The sequence below is a fragment of the Choristoneura fumiferana genome, chromosome 22, assembly GCF_025370935.1.
Source record: "Choristoneura fumiferana chromosome 22, NRCan_CFum_1, whole genome shotgun sequence".
In the NCBI taxonomy this organism is placed as follows: Eukaryota; Metazoa; Arthropoda; class Insecta; order Lepidoptera; family Tortricidae; genus Choristoneura; species Choristoneura fumiferana.
The window spans coordinates 11,649,434-11,669,763 of record NC_133493.1 but is presented as its reverse complement, the minus strand read 5'-3'; the positions used below and the strand labels follow the sequence as shown (position 1 = coordinate 11,669,763).

The following is a 20,330-nucleotide window of genomic DNA, read 5'->3' as shown; positions in this document are numbered from 1 at the left end:
TACAAAAAATAACTTAATCACATTATCAGTGTTCAATTAATCATTTGGTACTTATTATTTATTTATTTACTTTGCGATGCGTTCGTATAAACTGGGTGATTCTCGGAACAAAGTAAGGACAAACGGAACGCACTTCGTTCGAACGAGACTGCCAGAGACAATTTGGCGCCAAAACGAAAAACTGAATATTCGCATTCGCGTTCGCAAATGTTCAAATAATTTCATTCGTTACATCACTAATTCCTACAGCTTTTACCCGTGGCATTGTATTCCAAGATTTTTTACAAGCGTTTATTTACGAGTAAATGTTCGTTTAAATAAATACGTGGCCTGTAATATGAACAAAGAATGCATGAACGAAACATAGCTAAGAACTAATAGAAGGAAACTCGCTTTTAAGTAAGAGAAGCCGCATTTAAATCAGTTCATCCGTTTGAGAGCTACGTTGCCACAGAAAGACAGACATTGGCGTCAAACTTTTAATAAGAGATAAAAGAAATCGCTGTGCAAAAAAAATATTTCAGTTTTCTAGGCGTAGGTACCTTGCCTGATAGTGACAAACCGACCGCCTCACATTCAGTCAAAACTTCATTTAATTTTTAATTAGATTAGCTTGTTACTTCGTCTCTAATCTGCAGGAATAATGTACATACATAGATAATATCGAAAAAAGAGATTGAGTCCTGGAAAGCTGGATAGGTACTAAATTTATGTTAATAGGTATTGCAGTCTTTAAATCCTTCAATAATTTACCTTAAGTATGTAGTTTTAATAAAATAGGTACCTATTTCTTTCGTGACTCGTGATTCTCTCAATAAAGATAATTATCGAATATTAATAATCGTCAATGATGAATTCTACATTAACTGTAATTAAATATGTAATAATTCAAAACCTTACACGTTTTATTGCTATAAATTGCACGAATACTTATTTAAAGAACTCAATAGCGAGCTTAACAGTAAATAAATTAGCTAAGGTAAATGTAAACTTTTTAGGGTGTACCTCTACCTACACCACCACTGGTCAGTCCAGTGGTGGTGTAGAGGTATAGCACGCAGCACGGAATACTGAGGACCTGGGTTCGATTCCCAGCGCTGGTCTCTTTTTCTGGTTTTTCTGTGCATCCATGTTTCAGTTTTTATTTTCGATATGGATTTCACGGGATGACCGTAAAAAGTAACAAAATTTGGAGTTGAAATAAAAAATACTAAAAGGCTCCAAAAACCAATCTTAAAATAAAATAAATATTTAAGGGGGCTCCCATACAACAAACTTGATTTTTTTGGTGTTTTTATATTATAGGGACAGCGGCGTCTTTAGCCCATGTAGCGCCCGTGTGCAATTATTACTTTAGCGCCATCTAGGAAGCGCGCGGTCAAATTGGAATAGGCACAAAGTGCGACAAAGTGCCGCGACCGGCGCCCCTAACACCGCTGCGCCCGTGTGCAACGCACACCCTGCACTATAGGTAAAGACGCCTCTGTATAGGGAGCGAAAGAGAAGGCGGGATACCTGATGGAATCACTCACCGCTGCCTTTAGACACCATATTTTACCTACTCGTAAGATGAATTACGGATACGTTGAGACAGACGACAAAGGACAGATAACCGTTGGGGAAGAAAAGTTCTCGAGTGGCGACCACGAACCGGCGTTGGCAGGTTCCCCACTAGTGGCCACTAGGTGGGCTGATGACGTCGTGAGAGTTGCAGGTAGCCGGTGGATGCAGGTGGCGAGTTGTCTGTCTAACTAATACCTACTTAAATAACTAACAAACTAAGGAGCGAAGTAAGTATTAGGTAACAATAATCTTAATAAATATTGAGACCAGATTTTTATCTACGTACACTCCCACTTTCAGAGGTCCCATTGATTTGAAATGTTATATAGCTGCAATGACAAGATAATAAATTAGTAACTTGGTATTAACTCCTCAGCCCTGGTATAGCAGCCTACTGCCTTCAAACACGGTGTGGTTTACGGGGTCTGATGATTTTATATTTTAAGCATAAATCATACAGACACTTATTACAGATTTTTTTTTACAGAACAATAATTTATACCCCCCACATGTGTTGTAAAGAAAGAGGAATAAAGAAAGGAAATAGTTTATTTATAACAGCAGTGACACATACGGTTAGAAAAGCCTCTTCTCTCCAAAGTTATTATTTCATAAACCATGTGTTTTTTACACGCAAATAAGTCACGGTCAACAACTTTTAACACGATCTTTGAATTACATGATACAACGCCATCTAACGTAATAATAACCAACTAATATTAAACCGCCATCTTGTGTTGACTAGGAGAAGTTCATTAACTTGATAAGCGACATCTAGCAGCTAATAGCAGCTCTAAATTCAATGAGTTTCCTAACAGAACTAATAGATGGCAGTTTTATGTAACGTCCGCAGGAACAATAATAATTTTCATGTTCATTCAATGAAAATTTTAATCAATAAAATTAATCGATTATTTTATATTGTTTTATGAATGATTTATCATTAATACGTTAAATGTTTGGTATTTGTTGTCAAAGTTCCAGCTGGAATCACCATAAGTAAAATAAATTGGTATAGTTGGGTAGCTCGCTCGAAAAAAAAACCCTTAGTTTAGTCTATGGCATGATCGCCCGCTTGTGACAGTTCGGGAGTGAAAAATTGGAAATTATGAAGTAAAACATTTTCATATAATATTGTGTTTAAATGACAGCAGGAAAAGAAACGATGGGGTAAGTTTTAATCTTCACAAAAAGTCGAATTTCATTCAGGAAGTTTGTCCTCTTCTAGGTTGACAATTCCTTCGAAAATTCCTTTTCCATTTCTCCTTGGCATTTCCAGGGAGGGGATGCATTTTGCCCATGCGAAGGGGTATTTTAAGTTTTTCACCTAATTTTAACTATTATTAAGGAACACGACACACGTTGACGCTGAATAAACCAGCACTGAACGTAAATACGCGACCTTTTCAATCAATTACACCCCATTTCCTGCGCTTTCGTTCGTCCCGTAGTATTGCATCTATTTCCGCCTAAATAAGCAATTGCACATCGATTGCACACGATCGAGTGAATTTACGGCCTGTAAGGTCGCATGGGGCCGGGAGGTCGAAAGGTTCTATTTTTAAACAATAGCTTCATACCTGAATAGTCCTTTAAAAGGCTGTGAGCTTCTAATACCTTCGGGCGTTTTATCGTCGAGCGAAATCTAAAATATTTGTATTTAACTTGTCATTTTTTTTCGTGTAAAATGCGTGAGGATAATTCAGGTTTTCTACCAGCTATTAGTGAAGTAGAGTAAGTACTAAATAACATTTGAATTAGTTTGTTTTAATTATAAAAGTTCCTAAACTTTATTTAAGTGACTTTATTACTCCTTGCTAGTGTGATAAGTACCGATTGTGGTAGTAGCTAAGAGTGGAAAATCATGAAAGTTTACTGTAGCAATGCTCCTTTACTCTTAGCTGAGCCAGGCTATTTGCAATTAAACTTTGCATACACTTTGAAAAATTCTTTTAAACATTATCAAATCTAATCTACTATTTTTTTTTAACAATTCAGCCAGTAAAAATAAATTGTATTCAGTGACTTAAGCTGCGGCATCCAATGCATTGGAATCTGAGCTTACGCACTGTACGTAGTGGATGGATTTGTTGCTTTGTATAGATTTCTATAACACAGAAATGCCGATCCAGTGCATGCAGTACCATAGAAATCTAGCAACATATATGTCCGGTCTGTACACTCAGATTCCGATGCAGTGGACACGCAGCTCTACTCTGAATAATTGTTGGACTGTTCTGTGGCTGTATTGTCTAATGCTCTGGCATTTTTATGAGGCGTAAGTGCACTTGTGTGACTATGCCAGCCTCATTGAAAGACTCGATGTCCATATTCATCAAACACTCCTATTGCGATGTCCAGATTATCTTCCGATACCGGACAACTCAAAATAACATTCTCTGCACCATTGAACAGGTCCAAATCACTCGACCACCTCTCGCGGATATCCTTAGTCAATACACACACCACCAAAAAATGTATTAAGTCCTCAATCTTATTACAATCCATGCACATAATGCTCTGGCATTAACAATTCCTTTTACCATCCCTTTCTATGATCACCCTATACTGATTAACAGAAAAAACTGGTTAAAATGATCATGATTATAACTGCACTAGACAATAAGGCCTCTGGTCTAATAATACTGGTCAGTGCTATGTCTGGTATGCTAATTTAAATTTTCTTTTAAAACCTTTCCTAGATTATCTTTTTGCCAACTACTATTTCTAATACTTTAATAAATAATCAGTTGAAATTTAGAAAAAAAAGACCATTTAAGAACAATTAAATTTGTCACAAATTTACCTCAGCTGTAGAGGACAGCTTAAAATCATAAGAAACTATTCTTAATCATGACACCCGGATTTACTTAAATATGTACTGTTACCGTTATAATATTCTAGATATTTGTTCTTTTAATAAAAACTAAAATGAGACATAGATATAATTTTTAAAATAAATACACAGGTGATTCACATATTAACAGTTGAGATATTTTCATTGGAGCTATTCTTTTTATACAAATAAAAAGAGGGTGCGAAAAGTGCTTATAACACATACCTGGCTTCCTCAGGGTGTGTAATGCTCTGTGAGGCCTTAATCAAGAACGGCACACCAGCTACTTACGAGTGTACGAGAACTAAAACCAAAGAATAATAAATTGTCTAGTTTTTATTTATGTTTATAAAATATGGTTTATAAAAAGCTTTTTTTATTTTCTTTACTGTTTCTTATACCTATTAAAAATAGATAATTTAAGTAAATTTACATTCATTAACTTTTTTGCAATCAGTACTTCATGTAGCTATGTGTGTAATCATTCACTTCACCTCTCATGGCACTACCTATATAGAGGGTTTCGACTGTATTAACCCTTTATAAGGCCCCATTTATTGGAGCATACTACCACAGAATCAAAAGCAGATATCAAATACATACCTGACAAAGAATATTTTTAAAGCTAGTCGTATTTTCAACAATTACAATGGAAATTGTGACATATTATGAAAGCAATAAGGTTCAGTTTCCAACTCAATGCAAGTGGTTGCTAAATCGACTCTGCCTTATTAAACAATCAATCAATCAATCAAATCTGTAAGACCTATGCTCACTTTGACATTTAAGCTGCAAAACCAACTATGTGAATATCTGACATTATTATCTTTGGCTTGGCCAGAATTGCACAATGTAAATATAGGTCAATTAAGAGAGGAAACAAATTAATTGAAATTAATTTCATCAAATTGTCATCCCAAAAATGTGTTACATTGTAAATATTGTAAATCTAACTAGAATGGGCACAATAATTTAAGTATATCTTATCAATGCATTCCTCGCCTAGCATCCCAGTTATCAGCTGTCGAAGTTGTCATTTTATCTTGACAGATACTCGAGCATTTGTGGGAAGACTGGTGACTGGGTGTGCGAATTCAATAGAACACAAGAGTTAATTCATTGAACACACTTGGTTGGAATTTGTTAGGATTTGTGCTCTAAAATGGATATTATTAATGGAATATTGTAAGTAGAAAAAAGGAAAAATTATATAAAGGAATGCTTATCTTTGACAGATGGATCAGTTCATTAATAGAAACTACCTGATACTTAACTGATTTTTTAAATCAGGTAGCTTTTTTATACATAATATTAACTAGTTAAGAACTTATGACGCCTTTTTATAGTCCGGTAACTAATTTTTTTTTAATTCATACATAATTATTATTTAGCAAAATAATGTTCAGAAGTGAGTTTTTTTTGTCTTTCTTACGTGTCATGTATGTCACTGGTCTAATTTATGTTTTACACTGTTTTACTTTTAATAATGACCTATTATAAATTTTCTTTTATCTTTTAAACAGTAAGAGTTAGCCACTAGTGTCTTAGAGAAATTAACTTCATTTGACCTGTTCAACATTCCCATGGTTAACGGAAAACAAAAATAACATGTTGTATATCTTCATAATTTTACTTATTCTATCTATAAGCTTTGATTTTAACTCACAATTTTCCTATATAGGTAGATACGTTAATTAAATAGGTAAATTATTTTCAAACTTGCAAGTCAAATTTAACCCTCAGCAAAAAGCTTCTTCAATAAAATTTTTGAGAGTAACTTATTTTTATTAACTACTATTTTGTCTTTGGTCAAAGTAAATGACAAAATATATTCAATTTAGGCTATAAAAGGGCTTACGAATGTAAAAAAAAAAACAAAAAGGCAGGAAACCCAACAAGGTAGGTTCAACACATAACATGATCGTGACAGTCTGTGTGTTATAAAATCTTATTAAATACATTTTTGAAGCATGATGTTGTTCTTGAGTTACTAAATTGGACGGCACTTACATTTTAAAATTAATTTGTCCTTCAGACAGTCCCGACGCAAGGGCACATTATAAGCACTGTACATAGCCAAAGAGACATACCTAAACTTGACCTTTGCTAAACACGCAAGTGTTTTACGCAAATTAGGCTTTCTAAATTAAAAAAAAAATCAGTCAAGTGTCAGAGCTATTTCGCACTACATCGATCCGAATCCGATCCGAATCCGTGAGAATATGGGCCGGAGTACTCGTAAAAATATTTCTATGGTGAAACCAGATCTAGTGTGTAATTACCATATAAATAAATAGTTCTACGACTGCCTCGGATCGTATTTTCACGGATTCAGATCGGATTCGAATCGGTTGTAGTGCGAAACCAATCAAGAGTCTGACTCACGCTTTGATGAGCATAGGTACGTATAAAAAAAACATGTTAGTTATTTTTAGTAGGAAAGTGATTTTTGGACGTTTTCCTTTATTTGTGATGTGAGGCATGCTTAAGGGCGCTTCGAGCTCCTGAAACCGCGGCACCTGAAAATATACGCGGCACACTGGTATGCCTGGTATATGGGCTACGAATTAGCCCGAAACATGTCCAGCTAGGGTCTCCCCAAACCAATCGGGATCCGATATCCGATCGGCTCGGCCGACGCGAAACGACTTTTTCGCTCATTGCATAGACCCCTAAACTCGATTTAAGTTGTGAGTTCTTCTTTCTTATTTAAGAGTAACTCTTAAAGTGTGTAACACTGTAACACAAGAGTGTAACACTCTTGCGGTGTAGCCGATGAATGACTCTCCTCTTCTCTCTACTCAAAGCTGCCTCCTTAACCTCCTTAGGTATATGACATGACGGCTACCTTCTCTTTTATTTGCTTTGTATAATCAATTCTCGGTCTTCCTCGGTCGGTCGGTTGTGAGTTGTCCAGGTTTATTTCATTAAATATGAGCGAGTCTCACAATGGTTTTATGTTTACCTGTGTATCTTCTGTTAACACTTGCTAACACAAGCTGTATACCTCCCAACGCGTATTGTAAACAATTGGTAGCCTTGAAGTAACAAAATTAACATGCAGGCCCGCTCACCCAAAAACAGAGCTAATTACCAATTAGGTTTACGGTTTGACCCGATAATGAAGGCCAATGAGGCGAAGGCATTTGAAAAATGTTTTGTTTGACTAAGCTATGTGTAACAGTATTTGTAGGGCTCCGTATCCACCGTTGTATATATTTTTTTAAAACAGATTTACAGTGTTATCTTACGACATTTTGAACACAGTAGATTCACTGTTTGAAGTAAGGGATCGCCAATGCGGATCGGAATTATTTCCAAACATCTCTGTCTATGATATAATCATTCGACGAGCTCTTCTTTCTTGTAGCCAATTCGTACCCACTATTGGGTAGACTTCTCATTTTATACACCACTCGGATCAAGGGCGGTTGAATTGACATTTATGTATTCGGTTTGACCCCTGGAATTGTCTATTCTTTAACGATGTTTCCCTTCAATTTCTCTTTTGACGATTTCCGTTATTCGGCTTCCTTTTTTTTTGCAGAGAAATTTAATATTCTCCTAAAAAGCGTTGGTAAAGTAAACTGTTTGTTTAAATTTAGATTCTCACTATCTTCGTCGGTCGGGGGCTTACCAACCGAGCCGAGAGTAGAGTGAAATACAGCGTCAGGGTCATTAGAGATAGACTGCGTTCTAACTGCCAACTGCCCAGCCCACCCATTTTCCATTGCAGTTGCTTTGCATTTGGTAAAACTGCACGCAAATTGCACATTTGCTGCGATGGAAATATACCGACGGGTCTCTGATTCAAACTCATATAAGAAATTACACGAAATTCGGGTTAATATGCAGTCCGTAAATGAAGGCCCTTAGCGGGAAAAAAGGTTTTTTAAGAAAAAATCAGCAAGAAACTCAACGAGTTGGATTTTTATTAACAAATTTACAGTGTTATTAATTACATTCAAAGTATTTAACACGGTATAATTCAGCAGCAGATAGCCAATGCGGATCGTAATTGTTTATTTCCAATCAAATTCCAAATAGATGCCCAGACGAGATCTTTTGGTGAACTAAAAACAATATTTTGTTCACCCGCGACCTTATGATAGCTACCGCTATGCAACAAATGTGTGCGTGTTCAGAAATTGTTTATACTCCATTTATATGGACCTCCGCAAAGTAAGGCCTGATTTAATAAAACATCTTTTGTTGATTCAAACTGTTCAGTTTGGCCATTGGCGCTACAACGTGACAGGAGCACCTTAACTGCAAGAGCTACGATATGTCTGTGCGGTTGGTGTAAGCGTTCATATCCTCTTTGTCTCACTGACCTCATTCTCACACACATTGTTGCCAAAATTATACCTCGCCCGTGTTATACAAATTATGTGACAGTTGAATCATTAATTTACAAATGTTTCACGCCTTTATATTTTTCACACACTTTAAGTAGTGTGGGACTACAATTGAACAAGTGTGAATGTAACGAGCCTTTACTTCACTCATCATCACTCTACTTCACTCACAAATCATTAAGTCTGATTTTTGTGATTTTCCCTGCAAGGCGTGACAAGACGAGGCGAGACGAGAATTGAAATTTATATGGCTCGCCTCGCCGGTGAAAAATCACCTTAACAGTGGAATTGAAATTCCGATTTTTTTCTAAATTCCCATAGAAATTCCCGATACCTCATCGTGGTCTTTATTTACTTTGTTTGTATGAAGAACATTTTGCTGAGCATAATTTCATGGCTAAACTAAGCGGTGACTGGAATTTTACATGGATCATGTGGAATATCGGGGTACAATATATATATATACACAGAGAAAATTACAAGGATACAATACAATACAATACAAAGACTCTTTATTGTACACCAGACATAGTAAGCGATACAGAAAACAGATACACAGAGAAAAAATTACAAGGTGAGCAATAGGCGGCCTTATCGCTTAAGAGTAATCCAGGCAACCTTTTTTACAGAAAGAAGGAAGGACTAGTTTACAACAGGTGGTGCATCAAAAGTAGATCAGAAAATTTAAACGTAACAGAAATACATCTACGAATACATACATAATTATATCGTACATATAATATACGTCTAAAATAAATATAGGCAGTGAGATAAACAGCAACAAATAAAAAAAAAAATATCATAAAGCTAATAATAGGATAATAAGTACCCTTTGGATTATTCCAGACTTCCAGTTGTTTACATACCAAGTTTCATCCAAATCGGCTTATCGCTTTTTGCGTAAAGGAACACACACATACGCATGCGCTATACTTAATTACTTACTTATTTTTTTTAAATATCAGTTGATTATTCAACAAAGAAAAAAAGTGGAACATAAATAGAACCTCTCCCTTTTTTGAAGTCAGTTAAAAATGAATGGCTATTTTATTCACTTATCATTTGTGAAGCGTACTTTGCGGAGGTCCATATATATGTACCATAACATAAGGTATATTCTGAACTGAGCTCACGTCACAGAATATATAATAGTACTAACGTACTCACGTGCTTAAGACTGCAATTAAATAACAATGAGTTTGAATGCCATTGACTTGTAAGTGCACTTAGTTTTATACGACTTCGCGAGACCCAAAGCTAAAGGACCCCGTCCCCGGACCTAAAGTATGAAAATGCACTTAGTTTTATACGACTTCGCGAGACCCAAAGCTAAAGGACCCGTCCCCGGACCTAAAGTATGAAAATGCACTTAGTTTTATACGACTTCGCGAGACCCAAAGCTAAAGGACCCCGTCCCCGGACCTAAAGTATGAAAATGCACTTAGTTTTATACGACTTCGCGAGACCCAAAGCTAAAGGACCCCGTCCCCGGACCTAAAGTATGAAAATGCACTTAGTTTTATACGACTTCGCGAGACCCAAAGCTAAAGGACCCCGTCCCGGACCTAAAGTATGAAAATGCACTTAGTTTTATACGACTTCGCGAGACCCAAAGCTAAAGGACCCCGTCCCGGACCTAAAGTATGAAAATGCACTTAGTTTTATACGACTTCGCGAGACCCAAAGCTAAAGGACCCCGTCTCCGGACCTAAAGTATGAAAATGCACTTAGTTTTATACGACTTCGCGAGACCCAAAGCTAAAGGACCCCGTCCCCGGACCTAAAGTATGAAAATGCACTTAGTTTTATACGACTTCGCGAGACCCAAAGCTAAAGGACCCCGTCCCTGGACCTAAAGTATGAAAATGCACTTAGTGTAAAAAACTGAACTAAACTCTGAAAGGGCCTCGGAAACAGAGGAGAGACCTTAGAGACTTATGTTCAGGACTTTGAAATCTATAATATCAAAATCTCGGGATATTTAACTAAAACCACATTTTTCATACTTTAGGTCCGGGGTCCTTTACCACAAATGCCAAAGTTTATTGGAACTTTTAATAAGTGTCATCGGGTTTCAATTCCCAACAGTCTGGAATTTGACGAGGGTCTTACGGGCTTTAAGGCGTGGAAATGACATGCGGAACCGATCCAGCCGCGAATTTGGGCGACTGGCGGATCGGAAAGTAATTTCCTTGTCCATTGCACGGTTAAGATGTTCACCGGATTGTGGTTACCTAGTAATATGCGTAGTGTATTGGAAAATTACGAGCCGTCGCGGTCGGTTCTTTGAGGTGGTAAAGCAATTTCATGATCGTCTCGACAGAAGCCACCGGAATAATTCATTTGTAAACATGAACTCTTAAAGATGTAACAATAATGCTTCTATTCAACGTAGGTACGTAATATGCCTTTGGGTTGACAGTGTCCACTGTTGTCGCGGAGTATTCCTAGGTTCACAGTAAAATTTATAGCGACAAAGTATTTAGTCTAGAATAGTCTAGATTTCAGGTATATCAGTAAACAAAGCATCTTACTTTCAACTAGGAATGTATACATTTAAAGTACTCACATTCCTTTCAGCAACGGAACCCTCAGGTTCCTTCGGAGGACCTCCCAACTCCCCTTATAGTCCATCCCAAGCCACCAAGAGCCTGGCACTTCAAGCTCAATTTTACATTCAATTGGTCATGCTTCATTTTTTTTTTGGATGGTTATTATAATGTATTTGATAAATATAGACTATTTTAAGAAACTAATTTCGGTATTTTTTTTTTTAATTAATCCTATCTACTTAGGGCTTGCAATCCGGATAACCGGATATCCATATTATCCGGATATCCGCCCATTTTCAAATCCGGATAGGAAGCTCTTCATTATCCGGATAATTCGGATAATTCGAATATCTGATATTAAGCGCGCGCTCGCGCATTGTGAGAGGTTATTGTAGTTATGCATACACACAGATAAATTTATTTTTGTATTAGGAAGGTTTACATGCAATACTTATTAGTTAGGTTCATTCTTAACATCTTGTTTGGTAGTGGCGGTGATGAATTTTTGGTAAGGGAGGTGGTGTATGTAAGTAATGTATGTGTTTATTTTATTAATATTTTTATATTTTATGTATTTTTTCAATATTCTATATATTTTTTTACCTTACAACACAAACACCTGCATTGATCACCTTTTTTCTTGATTCTATGTTAAAAGGTCGAATAACAGACATCGCTTTTTAGCGATTAGGCCCCTGTGTTTTCTCGTCTCCCATCCTACCTTTTATGTTATGATTTCATTTTGTTCTGAATGTTTTTTGGTGTTCAATACAATACGATTTGTATTGTATTGTGTTATTTATTCTTATAATAGAGCGAGAGCCCGCAAGAGCCAGACCTTCGTTATAGTATAAAGAGGCTGAAACTTATTTATATATAGTACTAACACAGGTAAGAACGATCCCTAAATATAAAATTTGGATATTGAGGGCTTTGGAAAATATCATGTATCCCAAACGCAAACGCCATAAAATTTCACCTCAAAGTGTGTATACCATAAAACTCAATTTTTATATAATTTCTTCCTTTATTGCCAGACACTTTGTAGGGTTGCAACTCCTGCCAGCCATGTTTACAAGCTGTTTTCCAGGGTCATAACAAATCTTCTCGCACTCAGGCTTGACGACTTCCAGCCTCCCGAACAAGCCGGCTTCCGAAAAGGCTATAGTACCGCAGACAACATACATGCGTTGCGGCAGGTTTTACAGAAGACCGAAGAGTATAACCTCCGCGTTTGCCTTGCATTTGTGGACTACGAGAAAGCCTTCGATTCGATCGAGACTTGGGCTGTGCTGCAGGCTCTCTGGCGGTGCCAAGTTGACGTATCGAAGTGTTGAAGTGTCTGTACGAAAACGCCACTATGTCTGTCCGACTACAGGACCAGAGCACGAAGCCTACTTATTCCTTTGCAGCGGGGAGCCAGACAAGATGTGATCTCTCCGAAACTGTTCACCGCTGCATTGGAGGATGCTTTTAAGGTTCTGGACTGGAAAGAATGAGGCATAACATGAATGGGGAGTACTTCACTCACCTTTGATTCGCCGACGATATTGTAGTCATGGCTGAGACCATAGAGGACCTCAGTGCTATGCTCGCTGACCTCAGCAGAGTTTCTGACCGAGTTGGCCTAAAAATTAACATGGACAAGACGAAAGTCATGTCTAATGTTGTGCCAGCTCCCGTAATAGTCGGAGGCTCTGCGCTCGAAGTTGTTGACGACTACGTATACCTGGGCCAAACGATCCAGTTAGGTAGGTCCAACTTCGAGAAAGAGATCACTCGTCGAATCCGACTCGGCTGGGCAGCAGGAGCAGCAGGCAGTGTCTTTTCGGCCAAATTACCGCAGTGTTTGAAGTCAAAAGTCTTAGACCAGTGTGTGTTGCCAGTGATGACATACAGATCTGAGACGTGGGCGCTAACGATGGGCCTCATAAGGAAGCTCAAAGTCACTCAAAGGGCTATGGAGAGGTCTATGCTCGGGGTTTCTCTACGGGATAGAATCAGAAATGATGATATCAGCAGTAGAACTAAGGTTACCGACATAGCCCGAAGAATTGCGAAACTGAAGTGGCAGTGGGCGTGCTCGCAGGACTGATGGCCGATGGGGTTAGAAGGGAGACGAGCTGTCGGTAGGCCTCCAACAAGATGGAGCTACGACCTGGTTAAGATAGCTGGATCGCGTTGGATGCGGAAAGCGCAAGTCTGGTCTGAGTGGAGAGCCTGGGGGAGGCCTAGACGGCTGAGATGATGAATCGAATCTACTCTCGATTCTGAGTATTTCTGAGCAAAGTACTTTCCGGTTTTCAGTTATTAAATTAACACCTTGCATAAAAAAACTTTCAGCCTTTAAAATATAACGAAGGTCTGGCTGTCGTGGGCTCTTGGTCCGTAAGGCAAAATAACAACACGCAGGAGACAGAGAAGTTATAAAGTGTTTTTAAGTTATTTTCACTCATTAAAGTGACAAATAATGATTTTTACGTGCGTTATAAGACAATCAGTGATTAAGTTAATTAACACGATTCGTCGTTAAACTGATCAAACAATTTTAAAAATTGCTTTTAGCTGTTTTTTTAATATTTGGAAAATTATTCAAATTATTCAAAATAACCGGATATCCGGATACTGAGATTTCAAATATCCGAAATATCCGGATAATAAAAAGTTACCGGATAGTGCAAGCCCTATATCTACTATAAAAATATATATCAATTTATTGCTGGCGTGACGTCATCAAATCCTCAATGGATAGTGTAGTCTTTGACTGCACAAAAAAAAAACAGTTTCGTCAACGTCAAGGTATTAACGTCACCGCGGACTGCTAACCTCAAAAAAACTTGAAATCGCTTACGGAACTTGTTTAAAATGGAAGGCTACAAGTGTTTCGTCCCTTTATGTCCGAATAACAGCCGGGATAACCCGGATTTGTTATTCGTACCAATCCCAGAACGACTGCAAGAGGAGTGGTGTCGTAAAGTGGAACAAAAATACATCAAAAACTATTTGCAGTTTTGTTGTGAAGATCATTTATATGTATGTACTTATTTAAAAAACAAACACATTACTTTTACACAATTGTTTGTATATAATATAGTCGCTTATATATAATAATAAAGTCTTGACCATTGAGTACTCGTATAAATTAGATCGTATTTATTAATTATTATAATATTGTTTTATTTTGCAGCGAGAAGATATCCAAAATTATTACAAATGTAAGCTGATGAATGAGCAACCAGTAATGGCACGAAATGCTCAGCTTCGACGCGTTCCATTAACTGTGGGTCAGAAGCGATCTGTTTTGTGTGATTTACTACAATGCGAGGACACACAAGAAACACCAAAGAAACAAAAGTTAAACCAAAATATAATACCTAGTACTTCAGGATCAACATTACCAATCAAAGTGAATGCTGCAGTGCAGTGTGAAAAGATTGTGTGTTTTGATAAGGGAACAAATACACACTTTAAGAAGAAGATATTATGCCAAAGTCCAAGAAGCAGTACCTCACTGTGGGAGGAAGAAGTTGTCAATGTACAAGAGGCATCTAGTCCTTCAATAAATAACTTTCCTTCAGAAACAGAAAGTGAAGAGATTGTTTCAACTAAATCTAATTTGAAAAATCTATTTTTAGCACTAATCTATAAAAACCCAAAAACTTATTTAGGTTTTCCTCAAAAATATGTTTGGTTAATAAACACTATAGTAGAAAAAAGTGCAATAAAAACAAGTATTATGTCTTTGATAATTACATTATTCAAAATCAAACAGAATGACACATTGGATAGAATGTGTGATGTATTTGAAATAACTCGACCGAAGATGACAAATCTTTTCCAACAAGGTGTAGAAGTGTTGGCAAATTATTTCCAAAACTTTATATTCTTGCCATCAGCCTTACAAATAAAAAGAAATTTACCTCTGGTTTTCAAAATTGACTATTCCAATGTGCAAATGATAATAGACTGCTTTGAAATTCAGATAGAAAAACCCACAAATCCTTTGAGGCAATCTCAAACCTGGTCTCAGTATAAAAGCTGTAACACTTTAAAATATTTAATTGGTTGTACTCCAAGTGGCTTTATCAGTTTTATATCCAAAGGTTATGGTGGGCGGATTTCTGATAAAGCCCTTGTGGAAAAGAGTTGCCTGATCGAATGTCTTCCTGTTAATGCAGTGATATTAGCCGATAGAGGCTTCAAAGAAATTGAGTCTGCATTAGTAAATAAGAATATAAAACTATTGCGTCCACCAAGCGTTTACGCAAATCAGAAACCTTCCAGAGAAGAAGTCCTTAAGAGCAAAACGATTGCAAGTTTGCGAATCCATGTTGAGCGTGTCATCAGGCGAATTAGAGAATTTAAAATCTTAAAGCCCCACTCTGTTGTCAATCACAAACATGTAGGCTTCTTGGATCAAATCATAATGATTGCTTGTGGGCTTATAAATTTGCAGGGTGATTTAATAAAAATAAACTGAATTTGTAAAAGACATGAATTGTTTTATTTAATAATAATAAAATATGTTTCTGCGATACAAAAAGTAGGACAAAATTAAAAACATATTTAGTTAAAACATTCTTCAGTTGTTAACATTTTGTGTAGTACTGCCAAGGACATAAATATACCATTTAAAACTGCACAAAATTAGAATCATCCTAATACTCATTAATACATACACATTGAAGAACTCATAGTATGTATACTACACATACACTAATTGTATACATCAACTGTTACATTAACATGTATATGATATTAAGCTAAAAAATAAATATTCACATATATGTAACTATTGTAGCTGCCAACCCTAACGCTCCGCGCAGTCATAGGTATAAATATAAATTTCAAGAGTACGGCTAAGTTACTTGTATTGTGATGTTAGTTACATTTGGCACTTAACATTATTTTTGGATATATAAAAGTTTTCCAAAAAGATTCTGCTTTGCTTATTAGGTCATTGATGTATGGTTCATCAAAGTCTACTGGATAAATATGAACTTTCTTAGTTGTCTCAAATAAGGGATCCGCAACACAAAATATACCTTTTTTAAGGCTGGTTGCTTTTCATTTGCAGATTTATTTGTGCTTTATATTTAGCACTTATCTCATTGTTTGTAACATATGATTGAAATGTTTTGGCTGTGATTGTGCATTTGATTTCAATTACATAATCTTTAGTTACTCCATCTGGTGAAGCACCCATCAAACTATTTATTAGAATAAAACCTGATGATTCCACTTTAATGTGAAGTTTTTTCTCTATTTCTTCAATAACTGGCTTTTCCAAGACTTTACCTCTTTTAATAGCCTTTGTTTCGGGTACTTTATATCCACCTAATATTTGTCGGACTAATATGCCATCAGTCTTGCAGTGAGCAACTTCATACAATTTTGAGCAGTGAGCCGTCCCTGCCGAATATAATGCCAATATTTACTATTAACCTGATTTGCTGTTTCTTGGTTTATTTTTTCTATATCATCTTTACCTATTTGGTGATCTAATGTGTCTTTAAAATATTCAAAATCATGATTACTTTCCTTTTCAAAAAAATCTACCGACATGTCAAAGAGATTAAAAGTTTTTTTTTTAATTTTGTTGTAAATTACATATTAGTGAACCTTTTGCATCTCTTTGCACACATTGTTCATAAAAAGTTTGTAAAATTGTAGGATCTCTTGGAGCCATCTTAATTTTTTTAACATTTTTGTATACATCTTCTGCCAAAACATGTTTAGTTCGTTCAGATCCCAAAGTAGGCTTAATCCAGAAGCATTGTGTAGATGTGCAGGAAGGCTCACAACTCTGCTTTTCAAGCCAAAATAAAAGCAGTAAAGAATGCTTGCAGCCACCTTAAAAAGAAGAGGTTGGTATAAATAACTGATTGATTTGAGGTTAAATTGGTAACATCCTGCCTATTTTTTTATATTTGTAAGTTAAAAGTAATAAAAAAAACATTATAAAAAAACTATAGTTACAAAGACTTTTTTTAAATCAATCAAAGTTACGCAAGGAAAGATTTAATAGATCTTACCTGCAGAAGCTGCACAATCAGAACAGTTTGACTCTAAGATTTCGGCATCAGTTTCCCTTATTTTGGCCATTACAGTATATGACTTTTGTGTTCTATGCTCTGGTACAATTCTGGCTTTGACAATACAGATTCCCAAGCTTCTCTGCACTTCCACATATCCCACAGCTGAGGACAAGTAACTATCCCGGGATGACCTAAAAAGGGGAGAAAATAAATTCAACTGTAGTACTATTTAATTTGGTATCAAAATAATAAAGTTGTTATTTTTAATTTTAAGCCAGAAATTTACTTACATAAGAGCTTTAGCTCCTCTTATTTCAGCGATGTTGTGGTTGCTAGAATTCGTCATGAACTCCAGTATCATAACATTGTCCACTAGTGGCAAATTCCGGGAATCGGCTTTTTCGAAATTAGCCGTCCTTTTGGCCATTTTCTGTTCCGTTAGAGGATAATATGCTGGTTTTATTTACTCTTTGTGTTTAAATAACAAACAAACTACAATTACTACAAAACGAAACGGTACGTCAACGTCACGATTGTGTTTGACTTAGACTAGACAGACGTCGGTGTTTTTTTTTTGAATAAGGCATAGGAATCATTAAGGTGCTTTGGGGTAATTCCACGTGGATTTTTGATGAGTTGACATGACGTTTGTAATTTCGTTAATTACTCCGAGTTGGTACATTATATTTAAAGTCTTAGGATATTTCTGTCGTTTCCACTAATCGATCTTATATACTATATAAAAAAGTTTCTAAAATATGATCGATTTATGGAAATATTGGTATTCAAAAACTAGTTACTTATTTTTTTGCACAGGGGCTATTTCGGAATATAGCGGGGTTATTCTGTGTGTTATTGAAAGGTGGACTTTATTATAATTTGGCTCAAGGTTCATATTTCTTTTTAGGCTGAAATTGCCCCATTCATTTTTATTTTTTATTTCGTTAGTAATATCCACAGTTACAGATTTTTTCAATCTCTGTATTCCGAAATAACCCCACAAACGCAATGTGGTTCTCAAAATTTGCCGCAAAGGAATATTAAATCTACATACATTATAGAACAAAGCTGGATTAGTTACACCATTTATAACTTGAGTACAGCTGGACAGATTATTGTTATCTTTGATGTGTGGATTGTAGAGTTCGTCTCCGCCCCGAATAGCAGAATAGGGGGAGAGGAGCGAAGCCGCGGGAATATACTAGTAAGTATATAAAACAATTAGAAATGCCATGTCACTTTTATATTTTGAACTAGCTTTTACCCGCGGCTACGCTCGCGTGAACCTTAAACATTTCAATGAAGCAAGCAATCAAGCAAGCATGCTAGCAAGCATTTAAGCAAGCATTTAAGCTAGCTTGCAAGCAAGTATGCAAGCAAGCAAGCATGCAAGCAAACATTTAAGCAAGCTTGCAAGTGAGCATGATTCGCTCGCGTGAACCATAATCATTTCAAAGAAGCAAGTATGCAAGCAACTAAATAAACTTCATGCTACATCGTTTTGATAGCTGAAGTATCAGGTACGCTACCCTGTTCGACACACTGGAGATCTCTTTAATGTTGTTAGAGAGGGATCTATTAACAAGGAACCCTACGCCACCCTGTGATGTTTGATCATCCTCGCGGAAGTACAGAAGGTGGCCCGAGTCTAAGATGATGGTGCCCTCTCCCTCTCTATGTATTTCACTTAACTCCTGAATATGCCACCTTATGTTCTCCAGCTCCACTTCCAACTGCGCTAGAAGAGTCCTAAAAGTCAGTCCGTTCTACGTAGCCAGGGTCAGTTTACTTAGGTAGCCTTGGATCGACCGAGATTCTTAGCATCCTCAGCCCCACCGTTACCATAAACGTTACTATGGCAAGGAATAGCGGGGCGACCGGGAACTGGGGACCATCTCTTTGCCGTGCGCTTCATTCTGGTAGGGGTTTGCCCATAATCCCCACACTGGGCATGCGAGTTGGCGATCGTAGGGCACAGTTTATTGCACCGCCGATGCTGCAGCCCATCCGGGGCCCGGGGACTTAACTGTGCCGATTTTGGCTGCGCTATGCCGCAATCAGCCAGCTGCAAGATGATGGTGCCCTCTCCCTCTCTATGTATTTCACTTAACTCCTGAATATGCCACCTTATGTTCTCCAGCTCCACTTCCAACTGCGTTAGAAGAGTCCTAAAAGTCAGTCCGTTCTACGTAGCCAGGGTCAGTTTACTTAGGTAGCCTTGGATCGACCGGGATTCTTAGCATCCTCAGCCCCACCGTTACCATGAACGCTACTATGGCAAGGAATAGCGGGGCGACCGGGAACTGGGGACCATCTCTTTGCCGTGCGCTTCATTCTGGTAGGGGTTTGCCCATAATCCCCACACTGGGCATGCGAGTTGGCGATCGTAGGGCACAGTTTATTGCACCGCCGATGCTGCAGCCCATCCGGGGCCCGGGGACTTAACTGTGCCGATTTTGGCTGCGCTATGCCGCAATCAGCCAGCTGCCAGAGTCCAGTCTGTCAGACGGCAGGGTGCACCACGGGCAGGTAAGGTTGGCTTGGGGTCCATAGATGGAGGTTGGCCCCCTTACACCACAAATAAAAAATGTAAATCTTGAAAAGTTGAAAGTTTGAATACCTCAGACATTTACCATACTAAAGTAAGCTGGGGTTATTTCGGGAATCACTTCACTGGAATAACCCCTATAGGGGTAATTCGGGAAAAAAATTTAAACTATAGCTAGGCCTTTTAGACTGACACAGTCATTCGCAAAAAACGATTATTTGTCATAACATTAATAGTTCAATCTTGTAACTTATCAGGTTTTAGAGTTAGCGGTGTTGGGGTTATTTCGTATTTAACTTTTTGGCACGAAAATGCACTCGACCCAAAAAATATAAATTGCACGTCCAACCGATGTCAGCGCCTCGCATTCATCTGGAGAGACGCGAGGAGCGGTAAATGGGGCGTCCATTTAAGTGCTGCCAGTGGTTAAACATC

At 37.3% G+C, this 20,330-nt stretch overlaps 1 protein-coding gene and 1 long non-coding RNA gene across 5 annotated transcripts in view; one reads left to right on the top strand and one right to left on the bottom strand.

Moving 5' to 3' along the window:
* Window positions 1-2,622: 2,622 nt before the first annotated feature.
* The window catches only part of homer (protein), a 56,626-nt gene continuing 38,918 nt past the window's right edge, over window positions 2,623-20,330 (top strand). For 2 of the 4 annotated variants that reach the window (XM_074105119.1, XM_074105120.1), the window contains exon 1: window positions 3,177-3,297. In XM_074105119.1, the coding sequence (XP_073961220.1) occupies window positions 3,251-3,297 (47 nt within the window). In that variant the 5' untranslated portion in view covers window positions 3,177-3,250. Of the gene's footprint in view, window positions 2,734-3,176; window positions 3,298-5,507; window positions 5,585-20,330 lie in introns of those variants that run through there. The other 2 variants (XM_074105121.1, XM_074105122.1) reach the window with 2 other exon arrangements.
* Window positions 16,039-17,871, bottom strand: LOC141440412 (uncharacterized). The gene is made up of 4 exons (XR_012452695.1): window positions 17,638-17,871; window positions 17,345-17,538; window positions 16,799-17,162; window positions 16,039-16,119 (listed from the first exon to the last, which is right to left on the bottom strand). It is a non-coding gene; the product is annotated as an uncharacterized lncRNA (long non-coding RNA).